Here is a 25,780-nt window from a genome sequence, read left to right as displayed (position 1 = left end):
GACACAGTTGGCGACAAAGCTCCATTGTAGACATGGAGGCGGAAGGACTCCACCAGGTCACACGGACGTCTGTTGTCAGACCTGTAGTGTCAAAGGTTCTAGCTAGATCAAAGTAAAAAGCAAAATTCACATGCGGCCAGACGGGTCGATCCGTTCCAGGATAGACTTCCTGTTTGTGTCCTGAGCATTTGTGGTCAGATCCACCAACGCCTGGACAAACCGCTAACTCCTGACGAACTGACTAAGGCCCTTGACTCCATCGAGAAAAGTAAAACTCCCGGAAGTGACGGCTTGCCGGCGGAGTTGTATTCGGCTCTGTGGGACTTGATCGGCCCAGACCTGCTAGGAGTGTACGAGAGTATGCTCCTGGCCGGCAGCATGTCAGAATCCATGAGGAAAGGCATCATCACCCTCATCTACAAGCACAAGGGGGAAATTGGCGACCCTTTTCACTGTTGAATGTGGACTATAAGATTCTGTCCAAGGTCATCGCCAATCAGGTCAAATCCGCTCTGGAATTGGTGATCCACCCTGACCAGATCTGCACTGTGCCGGGCAGGAAGATCTCTGACAGCCTCGCGCTGCTCAGGAATACGATTGCCTATAGAACCATAGAACACTACAGCACAGAAAACAGACCATTCGGCCCTTCTAGTCTGTGCCAAAATATTATTCCACTAGTCCCATTGACCTGCACCTAGTCCATAACCCTCCAGACCTCTCCCATCCATGTATCTATCTAATTTATTCTTCAAACTTAAGAGTGAGCCCGAATTTATCACATCAGATGTTAGCTCGTTCCACACTCTCACCACTCTCTGAGTGAAGAAGTTCCCCCTAATGTTCCCCCTAAACCTTTCTCCTTTCACCCTAAAGCCATGTCCTCTCATGTTTATCTCTCCTAATCTAAGTGGAAAGAGCCTACTCGCATTTACTCTGACTATACCCCTCACAATTTTGTAAACTTCTATCAAATCTCCCCTCATTCTTCTACGCTCCAAGGAATAAAGTCCTAACCTGTTTAATCTTTCCCTGTAACTCAACTCCTTAAGACCCAGCAACATCCTAGTAAATCTTCTCCGCACTCTCTCAATCTTACTGATATCCGTCCTGTAGTTAGGCGACCAGAACTGCACACAATACTCCAAAGTTGGCCTCACTAATGTCTTATACAACCTCACCATCCCAACTCCTATACTCAATACTTTGATTTATGAAGGCCAGTATGCCAAAAGCTTTCTTTACAACCTTGTCTCCCTGTGACGCCACTTTCAGGGAATTATGTATCTGAACTCCCAGATCCCTTTGTTCCTCTGCACTCCTCAGTGCCCTACCATTTACTGTGTATGTCCTACCTTGGTTTGAGCTTCCAAAAATGTAAATGTAATCCTGCCTATGTGCAGGACAGGGGTGTGGACACCTGCCTCATCATCCTGGATCAGGAGAAGGCCTTTGACAGAATATCGCACACCTACATGGTGGATGTGCTCTCCAAAATGGGGTTTGGGGAGGGAATTCGCAATTAGATCCAACTGCTCTACACTAACAGCGCAGTCTCAATCAATGGGTGGGAATCAGATAGCTTTCCAATTAAATCTGGAGCCAGGCAGGGCTTCCCTCTGTCCTGTTTGTGTGTTGCATAGAACCCTTTGCTGAGTCCATCAGGAAGGATCCGGGCAAAAGAGGAGTGACAATCCCAGGCAGTGGAGGCACTCAGGTAAAAGCCACCCTGTACATGGACGATGTCGCCATCTTCTGCTCGGATCCGCTGTCGGTGTGCAGACTGATCCACATCTGCGACCAGTTCGAACTGGCCTCGGGAACCAAAGTAAATCGTGGGAAGAGCGAGGCCATGTTCTTTGGGAACTGGGCTGACCGATCCTTTGTCACCTTCACCGTCAGGGCTGACGGCCTGAAGGTGCTGGGGATATGGTTTGGAGGGACCGGGGCATGCATTAGAAACTGGAAGGAGCGAGGGTCTATGGTGCAAAGAAAACTGGGCATGTGGGAGTGACGCTCCCTCTCCATTGCGGGTAAGAACCTGGTCATCAGGTGTGAGGCACTCTCGCTGTTGCTGTACGTGGCGCAGGTCTGGCCCATTCCACACTCCTGTGTGGTGGCGCTCACCCGAGCCATCTTCCGCTTTATCTGGAGGTGGAAAATGGATCGTGTCCGCAGGGACGCGATGTACAAGCCTCTAGATAAAGGGGGAGAAAATGTGCCCAACAAGCCCTCAAACTGTGTGAGGCTGCATCAAGCTGTGCGTAGACCCTCAGTACGCAAACACCAAGTCTCACTACGTGCTGAGGTTCTACCTGTCCCCGGTGTTGCGAAGGATGGGTCTGGCCACGCTGCCGCGGAACGCTCCAAGTAGTTGGACCGTGCCGTACCACCTGTCCCTGGTGGAAAAATCTATGCAGAGAAACACCTTTGACCACAAGTCCATCAGGCAGTGGTCAGCACATAACGTCTTAGAGGCCCTGAGGGAAAAGGAGAGGGTGGATCCTGTGGGATGGTTCCCCGAGCAGACTGTCAAAGTCATTTGGCAGAATGCCTCATCGCCAGTACTTTCCAACAAGCACCAAGGCGTGGCTTGGCTGGTGGTGAGAAAGGCCCTCCCCCGTCATCCTTCCTACACGCCAGGAGTCTCACCCCCTCTGCACGTTGCCCTCGAGGTGGCTGTGGTGAGGAAGAGACCGTTGTTCACCTCCTTGTGGATTGTGCCTTTGCAAAGAAGGTCTGCAAAGAGATGCAGTGGTTTCTGTCGAGGTTCATCCTCAGCAGTTCTGTGACACAGGACTCTGTGCTCTACGGGCTGTTCCCAGGGACACACACTGAGACAAACATCAACTACCGCTGGAAGATCATCAACTCGATGAAAGACACTCTTTGGTCTGCCAGAAACTTGTTGGTCTTCCAGCGCAAAGAGTTGTCCCCGACCGAGTGTTGCAAACTGGCACATTCCAAAGTCCAGGACTACGTGCTGAGGGACGCACTAAAGCTTGGGGCAGCCACCACAAAGGCGCAATGTGGAAGGGTCGCTGTCTAAGACCTTTCTGCCATAGGGCACCGAGGGGCTGGGAAATGTTGAGAGCCCCTCGGGCTGTACAGCTGAAAATGAATGTCTGCAGTGAATACTAATTGTATTGAAGCACCTCAGAGAGCAACATGATGTATGTTGATAACTCCAATACCTTTGTCTGATTATCTGTAATGACCATATTGAAATGATTGTAATATTCATTGATTGTATTGATGCACCTTGTGATCCATGTGTAAAAGTTGAATCTGATTGTAGTTTTGTGATGGTGATTTTGAAATGTTTTGGAATGTTCTTCCAGATATTTTATGAATAAAGTATATTTTTCATTAAAACAAAATCTGTTCTTATCAGTTTAATATCTGATACGTCCCTTATCTGGGGACCATATATTAAATTGATTTTTGGAGCAGGGAGATGGAACAGGATCTTTCTCCGTCCACTCCACACATCGACCTGGTATTGCAGCATCTTCAGGAATGGTGCAGTTTTGCCCTCTACAGGGTGAAAGGGAAACTGAAAAGAAGAAAAAGTCATTCAGAGCATTGTCCTGCTTTCCATCATTGATCTGGTTGAACTGAACTTGTGCTGAGTGGCAGGACAGGCTCATTGGTGCCGGACTGAGTGATGCCCCCTGTTGGATTTTGGTGCAACTGCAGGGCTGCAGCTGGTGTGCACTTGTTCTGCTTGTCAGGGCGGAGCCCGGGACTGGACGATGCCCCCTGTTGGGTTTTGAGGCTGTTGCAGGCGCTGCTTCAGGGAGGCAGCATCAAGCAAGAAACGTCCTGATGCTCAATGCTGGCTGTCGGGTCTTCAGCCCGTGTTCGGCCACACGCAGCAAAACGGACGGTGAAGCCGGAGGCCGAGGAAGACGGGACGGGCGCATGGGTTTCTGGGTTATCGCTTCTCGGCCTTTTGGCTAAGATCAGTTGTAGTGAAGCGATGGCTCAAACCAAAGGAGCCCCAAACCAGGGGGTACGTAACACCGTTCGGGTCACGGTGAAGGACAGTGAAGGGGGAGCACCTATGGATCAGGCCTTCCTCATCAAGTGGATCCTGTTGAAGGCGTGTGGATTTGAAGCGGAGGAGATCTACTCCCTGCGAGACTTCCCCAGCGCTGGATATTTCGACGTGACCTTCAGGAATGTTGCTGCCTTCGTCAAGTTCCTGAAGGTGTTCGAGGAGAAGAGAGACCAGCCGGAGATGAAGATCCTGATGGTGGAGCCGCTCTTTACTCTGCCGTTGCAACGGGACCGTGTGGTGACGGTGCATCTCTACAACCCCCACGTCCCTGTCGCCGACGTGTTCACCTTCCTCGCCAGGTACGTCGACAAGGTTGGGAGCTGCACCGAGGTTAGAGACGCCTTCGGGATTTGGACATGCAAACGCCAGGTTAAGGTCACGCTCAAGACCGACGGTAAGGGAGCCATCTTCCATCCTCCTTCCAGCTTCACTATCGGGAGAAGCCGTGGCTACCTTGTCTCCGATGGGCAGCCCAAACTTTGTCACTCATGCGGCAAGTCGGGGCATGTGGCGGCCAACTGCAGCGCCGCCCTCTGCAAGAACTGCAAACAGGAAGGGCACCAGACAAAGGACTGCAAACAGACTAAGTACTGCAACCTGTGTGGCGAGGCAGGTCACCTCTACAGGACCTGCCCCAAACGCTGCCTCACTTATGCACAGGCAGCCAAAGCCAACGAGGGGGAAGCAGAAGAAATGCTTCATGTCACTACTACCAAGGACACTTGCAACACTCCAACCACCATGGCCCCCAGTGAGAACAACGGGACAAAGGAGGATGCAGAGAGAGACAAGGTGGAGGAAAAGATTGAGGCAGCAGACAGCCAATCAGCAGCACTGCCCCTGAACCTCCCACTCCTCAGGAGAGCGAATCAATGGAGGAGGAAGCAGCAGAAAATCAGCAGGGGGAGTGGCAGCTGGTGAAGAGAGCCAAAAGGAAGAAGAGGCTAAGAAGGGACCAAGCCACTTCCCAGACAAGTGGCAAGAGGCGTCTCCCATCCGACGCGGATGACAAGGGCAGCTGCTCTTCGGACAAAGATGTGCCAGGGCGGCACCTACAGAAGAAGCGGCAAAGCTCTAGGGAGTTGTAGAGTGAGACACCCGAGCTCCAGAACATTGGAGACATTGAGGAGACCATCGCACCCCAACTTTGCCTACAACCCGAAGAGGCCAGCGCACCCCAGCCCCAGCAATCTGGGAGCAGTGAAGCGCTCAGCGCACCCCAGCTCCGGGAAGCCGGGAGCAGCAACGCCCCAGAGGGGGAGAGGATTGGAGAAGCTTCTCCAACAGAGGACATTTCAAATCCCGTTCTCTGCACGAAACCCCAGATGCCACCTGAGCAGAACATCTCCAATGGGGAGGTTCAGGACAGTTTCCTCAGCCCATCCAAAGTGAGGCAATTTGTGAACACTATGGGTATGCAGGAGCAGACCAAAGGTCTGGGACTCTCAGAGGCAACAGGTTTGGTAAGAGACTAAATGCTTTAAAATGGGTGTAAAGATTGTATCCATAAATGTGCGTAGCATTAAATCTACTACGCGATGTGTTGCGACCTTGGACTACCTAGCCAAGGTCAAAGCTGACCTGTTGTTTCTGCGGGAGTGTGCGATACCGCACCTCAACTCCTACAGGCAATGGTCACGATGCTGGTCCCATGGGCCATCGATCAGATCGGGCGGAAACGACTCTCGTTCCTCCGGCCTGGGTATTCTGCTGCGGGGAGGCAACTTCACCGTCTCCGAGGTTAAGGAGGTGGTGGGCGGGCGCCTCCTCATAGCAGACATAATGTACAAGAATGCTCCACTCCGGTTAATTAACGTGTATGGCCCGTCACAAGGGGCCGAGCGGCTGGAGGTTTTTCAGCAGCTCCCACTGCTGCTGGCGACCTCCAGGCCGGTCATTCTGGGCGGTGACTTCAACTGCATCATCGATGCGGCTGGACGATCCGGCAGGGCCGACAGCAGATTGGACGCTACGTCCAGATCCCTGATGGAAACAGTTAAGGATGCCAAGCTGCACGACGCCTTCAGCAACCCTGTATACGGAGCGCAGCGTAGATACACCTGGTCGCAGCCAGATGTGTCCAAAACCGTTCCTGGATAGACTTGCTATTTGTATCACAAGCGTTCGCAGTCAGATCCACTGACGTCAAGCCGGTGTTCTTCACTGACCACTGCCTCCTACTGGCTGACTGTCACTTACAGGAAGACCAGAGGGTTGTCCGGGGGACATGGAAGCTAAACGTACAACTGCTAACCCCAGAGAACATTGAGGAACTCAAGAGGGATTACAAAGGTTGGAGAACCGTGAAACCCCTCTTTGAGTCCCTGACACCCTGATGGGAAGTGATCAAGGGAAACATCAAGAGGTTTTTCATCCTCAAAGGCACCCAGAAAGCTAGAAAGGAACAGAGGGAAATGTCCCGACTCCAGAAAAACATGCAGAATCTGCTCCGGCTGCAGTCGTTGGAGGTCGATGTCAAGGAGGAATTCCAAGAGGTGAAGAGCCAGCAAGCCTCGCTCTTTGCCTCGGAGGCCTCCAAGATCATCTTCCGTTCCAGAGTCCGCTCTGTGGAGCAGGATGAGATGTGCTCACACTTCTTCCAAAAGGTACACACAGAGAGCTCTGTGATCAGCAGCCTGAAGGAAGAAGATGGTTCAGTAAAGTCATCGCAGTCCGACATTTTGAGGATCAGCAAATCCTTTTATGTCGGATTGTATGACGTGAAGCCCACAGACAGTACAGAGTCCCAGTCCTTCCTGTCCTCCATTACAAAGGGCTTTGATGACAGTACATGGGAGAGTCTGGACAAACATGTTGGATGTGCTCTCAAAAAGGGATTTGGGGAGGGAATCCACAACACGGCAGGAGTCTCACCCCCTCTGCACGTTGCCCTCGAGGTGGCTGTGGTGGGGAAGAGACCGTTGTTCACCTCCTTGTGGATTGTGCCTTTGCAAAGATGGTCTGGAGAGAGATGCAGTGGTTGCTGTTGAGGTTCATCCCGAGCAGTTCTGTGACACAGGACTCTGTGCTCTACGGGCTGTTCCCAGGGACACACACCGAGACAAACATCAACTGCAGCTGGAGGATCATCAACTCGGTGGAAGACGCTCTTTGGTCTGCCCGAAACTTGTTGGTCTTCCAGCGCAAATAGTTGTCCCCGACCGAGTGTTGCAGACTGGCACATTCCAAGGTCCAGGACTACGTGCTGAGGGACGCACTAAAGCTTGGGGCAGCCACCGCAAAGGCGCAATGGGGAAGGGTCGCTGTCTAAGACCTTTCTGCCATAGGGCACCGAGGGGCTGGGAAATGTTGAGAGCGCCTCGGGCTGTACAGCTGAAAATGAATGTCTGCAGTGAATACTAATTGTATTGAAGCACCTCAGAGAGCAACATGATGTATGTTGATAACTCCAATACCTTTGTCTGATTGTCTGCATTGACCATATTGAAATGATTGTAATATTCATTGATTGTATTGATGCACTTTGTGATCCATGTGTAAAAGTTGAATCTGATTGTAGTTTTGTGATGGTGATTTTGAAATGTTTGTAATGTTCTTCCAGATATTTTATGAATAAAGTATATTTTTCATTAAAAAAAAATCTGTTCTTATCAGTTTAATATCTGATACGTCCCTTATCCGGGGACCAAATATTAAATTGATTTTTGGAGCAGGGAGATGGAACAGGATCTTTCTCCGTCCATTCCACACATCGACCCGGTATTGCAGCGTCTTCAGGAATGGTGCAGTTTTGCCCTCTACAGGGTGAAAGGGAAACTGAAAAGAAGAAAAAGTCATTCAGAGCATTGTCCTGCTTTCCATCATTGATCTGGTTGAACTGAACTTGTGCAGAGTGGCAGGACAGGCTCATTGGTGCCAGACTGAGTGATGCCCACTGTTGGATTTTGGTGCAACTGCAGGGATGCTGCTGGTGTGCACTTGTTCTGCTTGTCAGGGTGGAGCCCGGGACTGGACGATGCCCCCTGTTGGGGTTTGAGGCTGTTGCAGGCGCTGCTTCAGGGAGGCAGCATCAAGCAAGAAACGTCCTGATGCTCAATGCTGGCTGTCGCGTCTTCAGCCTGTGTTCGGCCACACGCAGCAAAACGGACGGTGAAGCCGGAGGCTGGGGAAGACGGGACGGGCGCATGGGTTTCTGGGTTATCGCTTCTCGGACTTTTGGCTAAGATCAGTTGTAGTGAAGCGATGGCTAAAACCAAAGGAGCCCCAAACCAGGGGGTACGTAACACCGTTCGGGTGGCAATGAAAGACATTGAAGGAGGAGCACCCATGGATCGGGCCTTCCTCATCAAGCGGATCCTGTTGAAGGCGTGTGGATTTGAAGCGGAGGAGATCTACTCCCTGCGAGACTTCCCCAGCGCTGGATATTTCTACGTGACCTTCAGGAATGTTGCTGCCTGCGTCAAGTTCCTGAAGGTGTTTGAGGAGAAGAGAGACCAGCTGGAGATGAAGATCCTGACGGTGGAGCCGCTCTTTGCTCTGCCGTTGCAACGGGACCGTGTGGTGACGGTGCATCTCTACAACCCCCACGTCCCTGTCGCTGACGTGTTCACCTTCCTCGCCAGGTACGTCGACAAGGTTGGGAGCTGCACCAAGGATGGAGACGCCTTCGGGATTTGGACATGCAAACGCCAGTTTAAGGTCACGCTCAAGACCGATGGTAAGGGAACCATCTTCCATCCTCCTTCCAGCTTTGCTATCGGGGGAAGCCGTGGCTACCTTGTCTACACTGGGCAACCCAAACTTTGTCACTCATGCGGCAAGTCTGGTCATGTGGCGGCCAACTGCAGCGCCGCCCTCTGCAAGAACTGCAAACAGGAAGGGCACCAGACAAAGGACTGCAAACAGACTAAGTGCTGCAACCTGTGTGGCGAGGCAGGTCACCTCTACAGGACCTGCCCCAAACGCTGTCTCACTTATGCACAGGCAGCCAAAGCCAACGAGGGGGAAGCAGAAGAAATGCTTCGTGTCACTACTACCAAGGACACTTGCAACGCTCCAACCACCATGGCCCCCAGTGAGAACAACGGGACAAAGGAGGACGCAGAGAGAGACAAGGTGGAGGAAAAGATTGAGGCAGCAGACAGCCGATCAATAGCACTACCCCCTGAACCTCCCACTCCTCAGGAGAGCGAATCAATGGAGGAGGAGGAAGCAGCGGAAAATCAGCAGGGGGAGTGGCAGCTGGTGAAGAGAGACAAAAGGAAGAAGAGGCTAAGAAGGGACCAAGCCACTTCCCAGACAAGTGGCAAGAGGCGTCTCCCATCCGACGCGGATGACAAGGGCAGCTGCTCTTCCGACGAAGAAAGGCAAGTGCGGCACCTACAGAAGAATCGGAAAAGCTCTAGGGAGTTGGAGGACGAGAAACCCGAGCTCCAGAACACCTGAGACAATGAGGAGACCAGCGCACCTCAACTTTGCCTACAACCCGAAGAGGCCAGCGCACCCCAGCTCCGGGAAGCCGGGAGCAGCGACGCCCCAGAGGGGGAGAGGATTGGAGAAGCTTCTCCAACAAAGGACATTTCAAATCCCGTTCTCTACACGAACCCCCAGATGCCACCTGAGCAGAACATCTCCAATGGGGAGCTTCAGGACAGTTTCCTCAGCCTATCCAAAGTGAGGCAATTTGTGAACACTATGGGTATGCAGGAGCAGACCAAAGGTCTCGGACTCAGGCAACAGGTTTGGTAAGAGACTAAATGCTTTAAAATGAGTGTAAAGATTGTATCCATAAATGTGCGCAGCATTAAATCTATTACGCAATGTGTTGCGACCTTGGACTACGTTGTCAAGGTCAAAGCTGACCTGTTGTTTCAGCAGGAGTGTGCGATACCGCACCTCAGCTCCTGCAGGGGTCCAAGTGAGGCCTCACCCTCCCACTTCAATCCAGCTTCACTCTCTGCAACATCAAACATTCCAGTTAGAGAGGGGAAAGGGGGACGTCCAACATCTAGAGGATCAATGTCCCACCAGCTTCAGGTTCAAGATCTCTCCTTCCTCTGGAACCAAACCACAACTCCCTTGTGGCACCACAGTTACCCACATGGCAACAGGCACAAATGTCAATGCTCGATTCCTCCAATGGGGTGCAGATAAATTAGAGAAATAGCCCATCAACCAGGTTGTGCATCACATCCCCACACAACATCTCTGAGGGAGAGAGAGGGGGAACTTACACATTTTGCACCTTCTGGAAAGTACAAGCTTTGTTCCTGGAATCCCTCTGATACAATGGAGCAACTTTCAGGTGACAGGTGATGAAAATCTGAGGGACACATTCAACACAAGTCATGATTCAGTGACTCCCTCCCAACATGGAGATCCCAATGATCAGCTTCCTCTTACCAAGGAACGGTCATCTCCAAGGAAACGGAACGCATCCAGGTCAAACCGGAGCTTGTCCAGCTCCTGCTCGTCTCTTGGCAACACAAAGGTTGAAAAGGAGTCCTCAGCTTTGCTGTCCAGGAGGCAACTGAAGAAAGATTAAAAAGGGACAGGAAGTGAATCAAGTGAAGCCATTGAGATGGGACCAGCTGGAGAAAGCAGAGAGCTCCTTACCCATTGTGGTCAATGAAGCTATATCTCGGGGTGGAGTCCTTGTCTGGGCTCAATGTAGCTACACAGCGGTCAATGTAGAGCTTCAGGGGCATGTGGTTGGTCATTGAAACAGAGGCCTCAATGTGAATGAGCTCACCCAGGTAGTAGACAGTCGAAGTGCGCTCTGTAAGCCAGTCACCTGAAGTACAAGAGGACAAGGGTTAGAGACAGTGGCTGTAACTCCCAGTGAGTGACTACAGGAAATCACTCCCCATCCACCCATCACATACCCTTCATTAGGCGCAGAGAGAATGACAGATTCCCTTCTCCAGACTTGGTGGAGCTGAATGGGATCCAGGTGGGCTTGATGGGGTCACTGCTCACATTGCCCTTCCTGGAAAGGCAGGGGAGTCATTTTAGGACATCTTCAGAGACCACCAGCAGCTGTAGATCTTATTGACAAAGAGGGTAAAGATTCTCACCTAAAATAACGACTCAATGGGAACAACAGCTCCATTCGTTCTCACAATGACAGATCCATGATACTCTGGGGTGTGGTTCAGGTGGGTGGTGTAGATGAGGAAATCTCCAATCATCTGAAAGAATCAGGTTAAGGAATGAAGAACTGATCTGAAATGAGAATGTTCTCCACAGGGGTTAACAATGAAGTCATCCCATCCCCTGAAAACAATTCTGAGGAGGATTGACAGGGTCAGTGTGAAGAGGCTGCTTCCCCCCAGCCGGAGGAGAGTTGATTATTAGGTGTAGGCATCTCAGGTCAGGGGGTCACTTAAGATTAATGTGACAGGGAATTACTTCATTCAGCAGGTGGTGAATCTTTGGGATTCTAGCCCAGAGAGCTGTGAATGCTCAGTCACCGAGTACATTGGAGACAGATGGATTTATTTTGGGGAATGAAGGCAATGTTATGATGTGGCAGATGATGCTAGTCAGGTGGATCAAATCTACAAGGGAAACTTGATCAGGCACTCAACTGTTTTGCAATTAGTATATTATTTTGATTTCAGTGCCCGGAATTCAGGAACAGCAAAGACTGCCACAAATTCAGGAGGTTTAGATAAAAATGTAAACATTTAAAGAAAAGATTAAGCACATCCATTAGGTCTACAAATTACTATAAGAACTCCCAAAATTCTGATTAAACTGGCTCCCAGTGACACCTTCATTAAGGCAACAGTTAAAAAACAGATTTGTACAGACCCAGGCAAAGCAACACCACCTGGACAGGAGAATTCAATACGAGTTAACACATCCTTGGTTCCTTTAGACAGGAACTTGATGCAGAGGCTGGAGGCTTCTCACATTTGCGAAAGATCTTAGGATGTCTTCACCACTGACTCAGCCTCATCCCCTCTACAGGTAAATTCCATTGTTCCCATATCTTGTTGCAACTTCACTTTTCATAATATAAAAGTTTAGTACTAATTTATCAGTAACCTTTGAAAAAATTAACACTTCAGCTTAGTTCTGAAAGCTGGAGTCACATCCCACGATTGCCTGGAAATTCAAGCTATCCAAATTTTATTGAAAAAGCAAATTTTCATCACATCTTATTCTAAACCTGGTTCGATTAAACTGGACTGAAACCTCCAGGTCGATTGATCTGAATGAGAGGAATAGAGCTGAAAATCCTCAAAACAACAAAAGGCAAAGCTTGGAGGATTCAAAGAGAAGGTTCAAGACCAATGGGGCTGATGTCATAGGTTGGAGAGACTCAGGGACCAGTTAAAGTAAAGTACAATACAAGATAGAAAGCTAATTTGTAGTTTTATAAAGCAGGAGACAGCTATCTCCTCAATATCATTGACATCTCACCCATTGTTGGAATGAAGAGTGGGAAACAACCTACAGCCCAAGCTTAGAGCAAGAGCTGAGGATTCCCATTACCTGCAACCTGCTGCCACACTCATGGAGTCCATAGTCAAAGAGGACAGTGTGGTTCTGAGAGTAGATCCTGGTTGTCCGACAACCTGCTGTCCCCAGGGTCAGGTCAGCAGCTTTGATCAGGTGCCAGGTTCCAAATAAATCCAGCTGGACCCTGAGCAGCAGCTTGTCCTCTCCACACTGCACCATCACAGTCTGCAGTGGAGACACACTTCCACCCTCAGACACACGGAAATGGGAACCAAAGGGAGGCCCAGGAGGAGAGACTGTCTGAGGCACAGGGGTGGCGTTGACTCTGCTCCATGGAAACCTCTGGCCTAGAAACAGTTGCCAAGTATCAGAGCCACAAACAGCTCCAGCTAACACCAGCCCTGGGAACAAAGCCCTCACTACAAAATCCCCCATGATACCAAACAACTCACCATCCCTTCAGCCACCGAGCAGCACCTTTTATACACACAAGCCGCACTCACCTGACACCAATGAGACCAGAAGCTGCAACATTGAACCAATTAACCAGCCCCAATCTCCACAATCTCCACCAATGACAGAACTCATGGGTTTATTACCAGGAAGGCCGATTTTATTTGGACCAATAGGAGTTGGTCTGGGGGGGGAATGATGTCGATGAACAAAAGGGAAGGTGCGTGATAGGGTGGAGGGCAGGAGAGATTAAAGGATAAAAGGTTTCATGTTACAAAAGCCAGAGGCAGTGGTAATGGTTAAAGTAAAGAAACAAAAGATGTGTCCAGATGAGGTGTGAATGGCTGCATAGCAACCGTCTGAATGTACCGTAGAATCGTAGAATGTTTACAGCACAGAAAGAGGCCACTCGGCCCATCGTGTCTGCCCCGGCTGAAGAACGAACCCCCCCCCAGCCTAATCCCACTTTTCAGCACTTGGTCCATAGCCCTGCAGGTTCCGGCAGTTGAGGTGCATATCCAGACACCTTTTCAATGAGTTGAGGGTTCCGGCCTCTACTCCCCTTTCAGGCAGTGAGTTCCAGACCCACACAATCCTCTGGGTGAGAAAAGGTTTTCCACATCTCCCCTTTAATCTTTCAGTCAATCACTTAAAATCTATATGCCCTCGTCAATGTGCTCTCTGCTAAAGTAAATAGGCCCTTCCCATCCAGTCTATCCAGGCCCTTCACAAATTTGTACATCTCAATCAAATCTCCCCTCAGCCTCCTCTGTTCCAAGGAGAACAACCCCAGCCTCTCCGATCTTTCCTCATATTTGCAATTTTCCAGTCCAGGCAACACCCTGTTAAATCTCCTCTGTTCCCTCTCGAATGCAATTACATCCTTTCTGTAACAAGGTGACCAGAACAGCACACAGTACTCAAGTCGTGGCCTAACTAATGTTTTCTATAGTTCCAGCATAACCTCCCTGTTCTTATATTCTACACCTCGGCTAAGAAATGAAAGGATTCCATCAGCCTTCTTAACCAAATTCTCAACCTGTCCTGCTACCTTCTGGGATCTGTGGACACTCACTCTAAGACCCCTCACTTCCTCTACACCTCTCAGTTTCCTCCCATTTATTGTGTAATCCTTTGCCTTGTTTGACCTCCCCAAATGCATCACCTCACACTTCTCTGGGTTGAATTCCATTTGCCACTTTTCTGCCCACTTGACCAGTCTATTGATATCTTCCTGCAGTCCACAGCAACTCTCCTCACTATCAACCAATTTCTCTGCTGTCTGCAAACTTCTTGATCATTCTACTTTTATGCCCAAATCATTAATATAGACCACAAAAAGCAGGGGGCCCAGTACTGAGCCCGGCAGAACCCCACTGGAAACAGCCTTCCAGTCACAAAAACATCCATCCTTTGTTTCCTGCCACTGAGCCAATTTTGTATCCAGCTCGCTACGTTCCCCTGGATCTTATGGGCTTTTATTTTTTTAATCAGTCTGCCATGTGGAACCTTGTCGAAAGCCTTGTTATAATCAATGTGTATCACATCAACTACACCACCCTCATCAATCCTACTTGTTACTTCCTCAAAAACTTCAATCTAATTAGTCAGTTATGACCTGTGTACTATAGGCCCCCAAACAGTCAGGGAGAGATAGAGGATCAAATATGTAGACAAATTTCAGAGAAGTGTAAGAATAATAGGGCAGTAATGGTAGGGGATTTTAACTACCCAAATATTAAGTGGGATAGTTTCAGTGTGCAAGGTAGGGAGGGAGTAAAATTCTGAAGTTGCATCCAGGAGAACTTTCTCAGACAGTGCGTAGAAAGCCCAGCAAGGGAGGGGGCAGTTCTGGACCTAATATTCTGAAATGAGCCCGGGCAGGTGGAAGGCATATCAGTAGGGGAACATTTTGGAGATAGTGACCATAACTCAGTTAGATTTCGGATAGTTATGGAAAAGAATAAGGTTGGGCCAGGAATGAAAGTTCTAAACTGGGGAAAGGCTAATTTTACTAAGATGAGATGCGATTTGGCACAAGTGGACTGGGAGCAGCTACTTGCAGTTAAAACTGTGTCAGAACAGTGGGGGGTCTTCAAGGAGCTAATAGCAAAAGCACAGGGCAATTATGTTCCCATAAAGGCAACGGGTGGGGGGAACCAATCCTGGAGAAACCTGGATGTCAAGGGGCATAAAGGTTAGGATGAAGAAAACAAGAGAAGCTTATGGCAGATACCGAGGGCTCAATACAGCTGAGTCCTTCCTGGAATGTAAAAAGTGTAGAGGGAACTTAGAAAGGAAATTAGGAAAGCTACGAGAGTGCATGAGAAAGCATTGGTGGATAGAATAAAGGAAAACTCAAAGGGGTTATTTAAATATATATAGAGGAAGAGAATAACTAGGGAAAGAGTAGGGCCAATTCAGGATAATAGAAGTAATCTGTGTGTGGACCCGGAAGACATGGGTGCAGTTATCAATGAATCCTTTACGTCGGTCTTCACAATGGAAAAGGACGACGCAGGTACAGATATCAGGGTGGAGGACTGTGAAATATTAGAGGAAATTAACATAGAGAGCGAGGGGGCACTTGCAGGTCTAGCGGCCTTAGAAATGGATAAATCCACAGGCCCGGATGAGATATATCCCAGGCTGTTGAGGGAGCCAAGGAAAGAGATTTCAGGGGCCCTGTCAATAATTTTCAAATCCTCTCTGGCCACAGGTGTGATGCCAGAGGACTGGAGGAATGCTAAAATTGTTCCATTATTAAGAAAGGGAGGAAGGGATAGATCAGGAAATTACAGGCCAGTCAGTCTAACCTCAGTGGCGGGGAAGTTACTAGAAAGAATTCTGAGGGGCAGAATATATCTGGCCTTGGAGAGACAAGGATTAATCGGGGACAGTCAGCATGGATTTGTTAAGGGAAGGTCGTGTTTGAAAAATTTGTCCGAATTTTTTGAGGAGGTAACCAGGAGTGTTGATGAGGGTAATGCATTTTATTTTAGCAAGGCTTTTGATAAAGTCCCTCATGGCAGATTGGGCATGAAAGTAAGAGCCCATGGGATCCAAGGCAAAGTGGCATGTTGGATCCAAAATTGGCTGAGAGGCAGGAAGCAGAGGGTGATGGTAGAGGGATGTTTCTGTGACTGGAAGTCTATTTCTAGTGGGGTTCCGCAGAGCTCGGTGCTGGGGCCCTTGCTGTTTGTGGTGTACATAAATGATTTAGATTTAAATGTAGGGGGTATGATTAAGAAGTTTGCAGATAAGAGGAAAATTGGTAGAGTGGTAAATAGTGAGGAGGATAGCCGTAAACTGCAGGAGGATATCAATGGACTGGTCAGGTGGGCAGAGCAGTGGCGAATGGAATTCAACCTAGAAAAATGTGAGGTAATGCACTTGGGGATGGCTAACAAGGCAAGGGAATACACTATGAATGGTAGGACCCTGAAAAGCACTGAATATCAGAGGGACCTTGGTCAGCATATCCATAGATCCCTGAAGGTAGCAGGGCAGGTAGATCAGGTGGTTAAGAAGGCATGTGGGATACTTGCCTTTATTAGCCGAAGCATAGAATACAAGAGCAGGGAGGTTATGCTGGAACTGTATAAAACGCTGGTTAGGCCACAACTGGAGTACTGTGTGCAGTTCTGGTCACCACATTATAGGAAGGGTGTGATTGCGCTGGAGAGGGCGCAGAGGAGATTTACCAGGATGCTGCCTGTGCTGTTGTGTCTGAGCCATGAGGAAAGATTGGATAGGCTGGGGTTGTTTTCCTTGGAGCAATGAAGGTTGAGAGGAGTCCTGATAGAGGTGTATGAGATTATGAGGAGCATAGATAGGGTGGATAGGAAGGCATTTTTTCCATTAGTAGTGGGGTCAATAACCAGGGGGCATAGATTTAAGGTAAGAGGTAGAAGGCTAAGAGGGGTGTTGAGGAACATTTTTTTCACCCAGACAGTGGTGGGAGTCTAGAACTCACTGCCTGAAAGGGTGATTGAGTCAGAAACTCTCGTAACATTTAAGAAGTATTTAGATATTCACTTGCGTTGACATAGCCTCCAGGGCTATGTGCCAAGCATTGGAAAATGGGATTAGTGTAGTCAGATCTTTGTTGACTGGAGCGGACACAGCCTGGGGTACATTTCATCCAGCCCTGGTGATTTATCCACTTCTGGCGATGCTAATCCCCTTGATACTTCCTCTCTCCCTACGTTTATCACATCCAATACTTCACACTCCTCCTCCTGAACTACAATGTCAGCATTCTCCCTCTCTTTTGTTAAGACAGACGCAAAGTATTCATTCAGACCCACACCCACATCCTCCGCCTCCATACACAGGTTAGCTTTTCGGTGTTTTATGAGCTCCACTCTTTCCTTCGTGATCCTCTTACTCTAAATTGATCAATCATCTTTGTGTTGATTTTGCTTGCCAATATTCTTTCATGCCCTCTCTTTACTGTCCTAATTTCCTTTCTGATTTCACCCCTCCGCTTTCCCTACTTCTCTCAGCTTGATCTCTTTGTCTAAATCATTAACAGGGATTGTAAATAGTTGAGGCCCCAGCTCTGATCCTTGCAGAAATCCCCTAGTTAGCAGCTGAGAAAGCGAAAATGTCCCGTTTATCCCTACTCTCTGCTACTTCTCCATTGTCCAATCATCCACCCATGCTAAATGGATACATGGATCCATGTCAGAAGTTTAATGGTTAATTTGAGACAATGTCAGAAGAGTAAAAATACAATTTTAGAAGCAACCAAGCTCTAACAAAATGGCCCAGGGAACTTGTTTTCAATAACATCCATTGCATCCGTGATCCCGGGCTGGAGTAACAGAGAATTCCTCTGAATACATTCAGAAATCCTTGGATATACTCATCAGGTCTGACAGCATCTGTACAGAGAGAAATCGAGTTAACATTTCAGGCATCAGAACTGGACAAGTTTGAAATGTCATCGACTTTAAGCAACAGGAGGGTGAGAAAAAGGACAATAGGGAAGCTCTGTGATTGGGTGTAAGACAGGGAGAGATTAAATGACAGAAGAGCTAGTCGTGCGGAGTCAAAGGGAGTGGAAATGGGACAAGTAAAGAAACAAAAGATGTGCCTCGAGCAGTTGTGCTGCATTCCGAATGTGAGAACAAGAGTAAGAGTGAAACATGAAAAGAAATGAAGACTGAGATTCCAGTCTGTAATGGTTGAACTCAGTGTTGAGTCTGGAAGACTGTAAATTATCGAATTGAAAGATGAGGCCGGAATCTTCCGAGGAATGTCAATCACTGTCGGATTACCACTCCGCTCCTACTTTCCTCCAGCACACCGGAGTGCGGCGTTCCTGACCAGGTCTTCCCATCCCGGCTTCTCCAGAAATGCCTGAAATGGAACTGCTTCTTCATAGCGTCGGATCGTTGGGGGAGGACAGGCCACGCCCCCTTTTTACAACACCAGCTCCCGGATTTTTTTAAATTCATTCACGGGATGTGGGCTTCACTGGCTGGGGCAGCATTTATTGCCCATCCCTAGTTGCCCTCGAGAGGGAGGTGGTGAGCTGCCTTCTTGAACCACTGCAGTTCATGTGGTGTAGGTACACGCACAGCGCTGTTAGGAAGGGAGTTCCAGGACTTTGACCAGTAAGTAAAGAGTTTAAACGTCCCAAAGCTTCTTTGGAAGCAACGGAGAGAAGGTAAGTGAGTAATAGGGGTGGGTGGGCAAGGGGGTAGGATGTGTGAGGTAAATGGGTAAGGGGATAGGGTGTCAGGTCGGTAAGGTGGAAGCTGGGTAGGTTGGCAGGTGGGTGAGGTGGGTAGTTTGGCAGGTGGGTAAGCGGGTAGCTGGGGCAAAGGCTAGTCAGGTTGAGTCGGGGGAATAGCGTACATCGGCGGAGTCGGGTGGAGCAGCTAGTCAGGTCGAGTTGGGGGTGTTGGGAGGTCAATGGGGAGTCAGGGGTCAGGGGGTAGTTGGGGGTCACGAGGCAGTCAGGTGGGGGGGGACTTTGTGAGTGATTGGTCGGTCAGCTGTGCAGTTACCCAGGAGTTAGACTAGGTTTTCATTGGTCTAACATTTCCTGGGTATCTATTCAGTTAAGTACGTGGGAACTGTTTGAAGTTGGAGACTTTTGCGGAGGGTCCCAGTGAGCAGGTGAATTGCCCATCAGATGTTCAAACTTCCCTGGCAGTTCCCGCAGAGTCAGTGCGTTGGGACTTCCGATAATGTCCCATGGCGCATCTTCCGGGGTACATCCATCTGGACTCCGACTATCCGGAGATCAGAAGCTCTCTGCTGAGGAATTCAGAGCTGGAGATCGCCTGTGAAATCAACCTAAAAACTGAAAGCTGCCTCACAGTGTTGGACAAGGAGTTAAATACACCGCAGTGTTTATTAAAAGTTCATCTCATGGGGTTTGTTACTGAGCCCCCAGAGCAGGACAGGCCCAGGCTCCAGGTTATGCTGTGTTAGCTGAAGTCTCCTGGTGTGATAGCGAGCCACACGGAGCAGGATGGGCCCTGGCTCCATCCCGGGCCTGTGCTGAGTGAGCTGATCCCACTGTGTGTGATACTGAGTCACACACAGAGCAGGATGGGCCCTGGCTCCATCCCGGGCCTGTGTTGAGTGAGCTGATCCCGTGCCAGAGATCACCCAATACCCTCCCCTACGTCCTGTCACCATGTGGAAATCTCCCAATTCCCAGTCCCCTGTCACCTTGGCAACAGGCCTCTCCCCTAATGCTTTTTCACCATGGGAACAGGCCCCACCCTCAGTCTCCCATCACTATTGGCCGCAGGCTGTACCCTCACTTCACTGTCACTGTGGGAAACAGGACCCACCCCCATTCCCTATCACCATGGGGAACAGGACATGGCCCCTGCTGGAAATGTGAAATAAAATGAGAAGGTGCTTGAAGCTCTCAGTGATTCTGTTTTTCTGATCAATGAATGAGTCGAACAATTTGGGTGAAGGGATATTTCAGCATATCCTTCAGATGTTCTCTAAACTTAGTCTGGGTCACGGCATAAATACAAGTGTTTGTGCAGCAACTCAGGAGCTGCAGCATGAAGCCCAGTTCCAGCACAACTTCATCAATCCAAACAGAACCATATCCCAAATCCCACATCCGGTACCACACGGAATAAACCATTAACGTCGTCCATAACAGGATGAAATTTGCCGAGATAACAAACAGTAAAATGATGGATTTCCTTCGACTCTCCATCTCTGGGTCTCTGGGACTCTCCCCACTGCTGTCAGCCCGGAGTCTCCTGCGGGCTCTGCTGCTCACTAAAATGTGTCTGACAGTGAAAACGTTGAGCAGCAAAATCAGAACAAATGGGACCGCTGGGTTTAGAATATTATGGAGGAACTCGATTGATCCCCAGACTTGAGAATACTGAATACCCCCTGTTACATCACAAAACCAGGGGACATTCAACAGCAAATATTCACCTATGAACATAAAATACCAGAAAATGTTCTTTAAACAGCTCAGCACAGTCACTGTTCCCACAACCACAGTCGCTGTTTTCTCAGTGCAATATTTACTTTTCAGCTTCTGGCCACAAATGGCCACAAATCGGTCAATGGTGAAAGTGACAGTGAACCAGACAGAACAGTCAGTGGCTGCATACAGGAAAACAGCGTGTATGTTACACACGGGAATGGAAAACAGGAACCGGAACTGCTCCACATAAACAATTGGTATGTGTCTTAATATCAGGTCCAGGATAACGACCAGTAGATCTGCCACTGCCATGGCCACCAGGTAGCAAGTAACACATTTGGAGAGACCGCACTTTTGCTGAGACAGTATTCTAATCGCCATTAAGTTAACTGTGAAGAAGGAAAATAAAGTGGGGTAAAATACATCAGGTTGAGAACAAAGTTACTAGCTTGATTGAGAACTTATTAAGGTTTTAACATTTGTTATTGAATTCAGTCATATATTGAAACGAGGCCCAAACAATCCTCATCCACCACCACTCTCCTCTGTCTGGCTGAACTTGTTCTCCCACTGAATAACTTTTCCTTTAACTTGTCTCACTTCCTCCAAATAAAAGGTGTGGCTATGGGAGCGGAGCAGAGGCAGGTCAGGAACCAGGATCAGCATAAATAGATACTTGGGCTCAGAGCACAGCCTTTCCTGCCTGAGAGCGGAGCAGAGGCAAGTCTGGAACCAGGAGAATTTCAGCTTCTGTAGAAGCTGAGTGGTAAAAGCAACTGTGACATCGCATGAAACCAGTAAGCTGATTGGCTGGTAAGAGCTTGGTGTAAGGGTTAGTGTGTTAAAAGCCAGCTTAGAATGCAGGAGTTAAAGTAGGTCTTGTAAATAACAAGAAGTAAAACTTTAAAATAAAAAATATATATACAGCAAAATAAGTAAAATAAAATAGCTAAAATAAAATAATTAAAATAAATACTTAAAACACATTCCCGTGTAATTAAGGAATATGTAACTTTTAGTTGTAATTGTGGGTGATGCTAGCCTTTAATAAACACAGTACTGTACTATACGTGGGAAATATTCCAAATTAATTAAGAAAATAATTGTTTTAAATGAGTAATTTAGAATAAATTATGAAATAAATACCGTAGTAAATGCTTCATACAAAGTTTAAGGTATGTCAGCGCAGCTCGGCCATGTGGAATGTACATCCTGTGGGATGTGGGAAGTCGTGCAGGCACAGAGTGGACTCAATGATCATATCTGCAGGAAGCGTCACTAGTGGCAGAAAGTTGAGCTCTGATTTGCGGAGCTTGAGTGGCTGCTGGAGTCACTGCAGTACATCCACAAGGCCGAGGATTACGTGGATAGCACTTTTAGAGAGGTAGTCACACAGCAGGTTCGAAGAACACAGAGAGGGAATGGGTGACCGGCAGAGTATCTAGGAGAAGCAGGCAGGTAGTGCAGGAATCTGCTGAGGCTACCTCACTCTCTAACTGCTTTTCCATTTTGGATACTGGTGAGCGAGATGGTTCCTCAGAGGACGATATCAAGAGCCAAGTTCATGGCACCACAGGTGGCTCAGCTGCACAGGAGGGGAGGAGGAAGGGCGGGAGTGCTAAAGTAGTAGGGGATTCCATAGTTAGAGGAGCAAACAGGCATTTCTGTGGCCATAGACATGACTCCAGGATGGTACGTTGCCTCTCTGGTGCCAGGGTCAAGGATGTCACAGGGCAGCTGCAGAACATGCTTTTGGGGGAGGGTGAACAGCCAGAGGTTGTGGTCCCCATTGGTACCAATGATATAGGTAGGAAAAGGGATGAGGTCCTGAAACCAGATTTTAGGGAGTTAAGAAAATAATTAAAAAGCAGGACCTCAAGAACAGTAATGACAGGATTATTCCCAGTGCCACGTGCCAACGAGCACAAGAATAGGAAGATCGAGCAGTTCAACACGTGGCTGGAGAAATGGAGGAGAAGGGAGGGCTTTAGATTTCTGAGGCATTGGGTCAGGTTCTGGGGGAGGTGGGACCTGTACAAGCTGGACGATCTACACCTGAATAGGACTGAGACGAATGTCCTCGCGGGGAGCTTTGCTAGTGCTATTGGGGAGGGTTTAAACTAGATTGGTATGGGGATGGGACCCTGAGGGGAAATTCAGAGTGGAGAGGAGAAAAACTGGCAGTGGGGAGTAGGGAAGCATCAACTGATACCAAGGATATATCAGCCAGTTGTATCAAGGTTAATAGAACCTTGGAGAGTTTGTTAGAACTAGAGTAGGCAACAGCAAGTCATTAGATGGGGCCAGAATGAGGGGGAGAGGATAAAAAGCCTAAATCAGGGCTAATGTGCATGTGTGTGAAAGCACAGAGTGTGGTTAATAAGATTGGTGAACTGCAGGCACAGGTTAACAAATGGAATTATGATACTATTGTTATAACAGAGACCTGGCTCAAAGAAAGGCAGGACTGGGTTAAATATTCCTGGTACAAGGTGTTCAGGAGAGACAGGAAAGGAAGAAAATGTGGTGGTGGGGGTTAGGGTGGCAGTGGGAAGTGGCAATTCTGGTTAAAGATGGCATTACAGGATTGGAGAGAGAAGATGTTCCAGAGGGGTCAAGGACAGAATCTCTCTGGCTGGAGGTAAGGAATGAAACAGGTGCAGTAACATTGATTATATACGACACAGACCACAAACTACTGGAAGGGATATGGGGAAACAAATTTGCAAAGAAATTATGGAGAGGTGCAAGAGTTATAGAGTAATCAGAATGGGAGATTTCAATTATCCGAATATGGACTGGGATAGGAATAGTACAAAGGGAAAAGTAGGCAAGAGTTCCTGGAATGTGTTCAAGATAATTTTCTGCATCTGTATGTTTCCAGTCCAACTAGAGGACATGTACTTTTGGACCTGGTTCTGGGGAATGAGTTGGCCCAAGTGGATCAAATATCAGTGGGAGAGCCTCTAGGGGACAGTGACCATTGTATCATAAGGTTTAGGTTAATCATGGAAAAGGACAGGGAACAATCCAGAACGGGGATAATTAATTGTGGGAAAGCCAAGTTCGGTGGGATGAGAAGGCATCAGAGATGAGTGAGTGGGAATCAAATGTTGGCAGAAAAGACGGTGGCCGACAATGGGCCACCTTTAAAGAAAAAGTATTGCAGCAAATGTCAAGGGATATTCCCTGAAGGGGAAAGGTAGGACAAATAAATCCAGAGAACCCTGGATGATGAGAGAGATAGAAGATGAAAAGGAGAAAGTGCGCACACAGCAGATGTCAGGTCGAAAATACAATGTAAAATCAGCCTCAATATAGCAGGACCGGGGGGAAATTTAAAAACCAATAAGAAAAGCAAAGAGAGAGCATGAAAAGAGGCCGGCAGCGAACAGAAAAGGAAATCCCAAGGTCTTCTACAAGCATGTAAATAATAAAAGGGTGGTAAAAGAAAGAGTAGGGTTGATTAGGGTCAAAAAAGGGACTTGCATATGGAGGCTGGAGAAAGAGTGCAGGTGTTGTCCGAGTACTCTGCATCTGTCTCTACAAAGGAAGAGGATCCTACCCAGGCCAAGGTGAGAGAGGAGGTAACTGGTACACTAGAAAAACTTACAATCAAGAGGAAGGAGGTGTTGGAAAGACTACCTTTACTTAAAATAGATAAGGTACCAGAACCGGATGAGATGCATCCAAGAGTACAGAGAGAAGTGAGTGGAAATTGCAGAGGAAATAATGATAATCTTCCAGTCTTCCTTAGACACAGGGGAGGTGCCACACAACTGGAGAATTGCAAATGTTACACCCTTGTTCAAAAAGGGGTGCAAGGATAAAGCCGGCAACTACAGAGCAGTCAGAATGACCTCAGTGGTAGGGAAACTTCTGGAAACTACAGTATGGGGTAAAATCAATAGTCACTTAGACAAGTACATGATATTGAGGGAAAGCCAGCATGGATTCATTAAGGGAAAATCATGTTTAACTAACTTGCTAGAATTTTTTGAGGAAGTAACAGAGAAGGTTGATAAGGGAAACACTGTTGATGTGGTATATATGGATTTTTAAAAAAGGCTTTTGATACAGTGCCACACAACAGACTTGTGAGAAAAATTCTAGGTCATGGAATAAAAGGGAAAGTAGGCACTTGGATAAGAAATTGGCTGAGTGACGGGAAACAGAGAGTAGTGTTAAATGGTGGTTTTTCTGATTGTGAAAGGTTTGTAGTGAAGTCTCCCAGGATCAGAGTTGGGACACTTGTCCTTCATGATATATATTAAGGACCTAGACTGTGGTGTGCAGGGCATGATTTCCAAATTTGCAGATGATACGAAGATTGGAAATGTTGTCAACTGTGATGGGGATAGTCTTGAACTTCAAAAGGACATAGACATGTTGGTGGATTGGGCAGACAAGTGGCAGATGAAGTTCAATGCAGAGAAGAGAGAAGTGGCAGGAAAAAGATGGAGAGCACCTAAAGGAGCTGCAGGAACAGAGGGACCTCGGTGTATGCGTACATAGGTCATTGAAGATGGCAGGGCATGTTGAGAAAGCAGTTAATAAAGCATATAGTATCTTGGGCTTTATTAATAGGGACATTGAGTACAGGTGATCATGCTGAACTTGCATAAGACACTAGTTAGGCCTCATCTGGAGTACTGGGTCCAATTCTGGACACCATACTTGAGGAAGGATGTAAAGGCATTGGAAAGAGTACAAAGGAGATTAATGAGAATGATTCCAGGGATGAACAACTGCAGCTATGAGGATAGACTGGAGTGGTTGGGACACTTTTCCTTGGAAGAAAGAGGGCTGAGAGGAGACTTGATAGAGGTATTCAAGATCCTGAGGGATATGGACAGGGTAAATAGTGAGAAACCTTTCCCACTCAAGAAAACATCAAGACCCAAAGGGCACAGATTCAAAATAATGGGCAAGAGGAGTAGAAGTGATGTGAGGAAAATTTTTTTCACCCAGAGAGTGGTGGAGGCAGGTTCGATCAAGGTATTCAAAAGGCAATTGGATTGCTAACGGAAAAGAGAGAATGTACAAGGTTATGGGGATAATGCAGGGGAGAGGGAAGAGGTAGAATGTTCTTTCAGGGAGCCAGTGCAGACTTGATGGGCCGAATGTCCTCCTTCTACACTGTAAAGATACTGTGATACTGTGGGTACCCGCATGGTCCCCAGTTATGCCTGTCTTTTTGTGGGATATGTGGAACTTTCCTTGTTCCAGTCCTACTCAGGCCCCCTCCCACATCACTATTTTCGATGCATTGATGACTGTATCGGTGTCGGTTTGTACTCTCATCGGTACCTGGAAAATTTATCGATTTTGCATCCAATTTCCACCCCTCTCTCACCTTCACATGGTCCATTCTGACACTTCCCTTCCCTTCCTTGACACGGCCC

The 25,780-nt window shown here is 48.1% G+C and overlaps 1 protein-coding gene, 1 non-coding gene and 1 pseudogene across 2 annotated transcripts; 2 read left to right on the top strand and 1 right to left on the bottom strand.

Moving 5' to 3' along the window:
- The first annotated feature begins 3,359 nt into the window (after positions 1–3,359).
- LOC144669163 (U2 spliceosomal RNA) lies at positions 3,360–3,533 on the top strand (annotated as a pseudogene).
- Positions 3,534–7,627: 4,094 nt separating this feature from the next.
- Positions 7,628–7,817, top strand: LOC144669193 (U2 spliceosomal RNA). The gene has a single exon (XR_013573629.1). It is a non-coding gene; the product is annotated as a U2 spliceosomal RNA (small nuclear RNA).
- Positions 7,818–10,253: 2,436 nt separating this feature from the next.
- On the bottom strand, positions 10,254–18,336 carry LOC144668741 (zona pellucida sperm-binding protein 3-like). Its single transcript, XM_078531071.1, has 5 exons — positions 18,281–18,336; positions 10,909–11,012; positions 10,640–10,817; positions 10,427–10,553; positions 10,254–10,346 (listed from the first exon to the last, which is right to left on the bottom strand). The coding sequence occupies exons 1-5, from the start codon at positions 18,334–18,336 to the stop codon at positions 10,254–10,256; spliced, it is 558 nt and encodes a 185-aa protein (XP_078387197.1).
- Between the last annotated feature and the right edge of the window lie 7,444 nt (positions 18,337–25,780).

The sequence above is a fragment of the Cetorhinus maximus genome, chromosome 28 (assembly GCF_964194155.1).
Source record: "Cetorhinus maximus chromosome 28, sCetMax3.hap1.1, whole genome shotgun sequence".
Lineage (NCBI taxonomy): Eukaryota > Metazoa > Chordata > Chondrichthyes > Lamniformes > Cetorhinidae > Cetorhinus > Cetorhinus maximus.
The sequence above is the reverse complement of the archived record's forward strand: the minus strand, read 5'-3'. Positions and strand labels throughout refer to the sequence as shown.

What these genes read in the sequence shown, in the direction of transcription:
- LOC144668741 (XM_078531071.1), bottom strand. Translation starts at nt 18,336, where the DNA reads ATGAAGAAGCAGTTCCATTTCAGGCATTTCTGGAGAAGCCGGGATGGG. An exon ending in CTCTCTGCGCCTAATGAAGG is followed by an intron (nt 10,818 to 10,908) that starts GTATGTGATGGG and finishes CTTGTACTTCAG; the next exon opens with GTGACTGGCTTACAGAGCGC. An exon ending in TTGGAGATGACCGTTCCTTG is followed by an intron (nt 10,347 to 10,426) that starts GTAAGAGGAAGC and finishes TGTGTCCCTCAG; the next exon opens with ATTTTCATCACCTGTCACCT.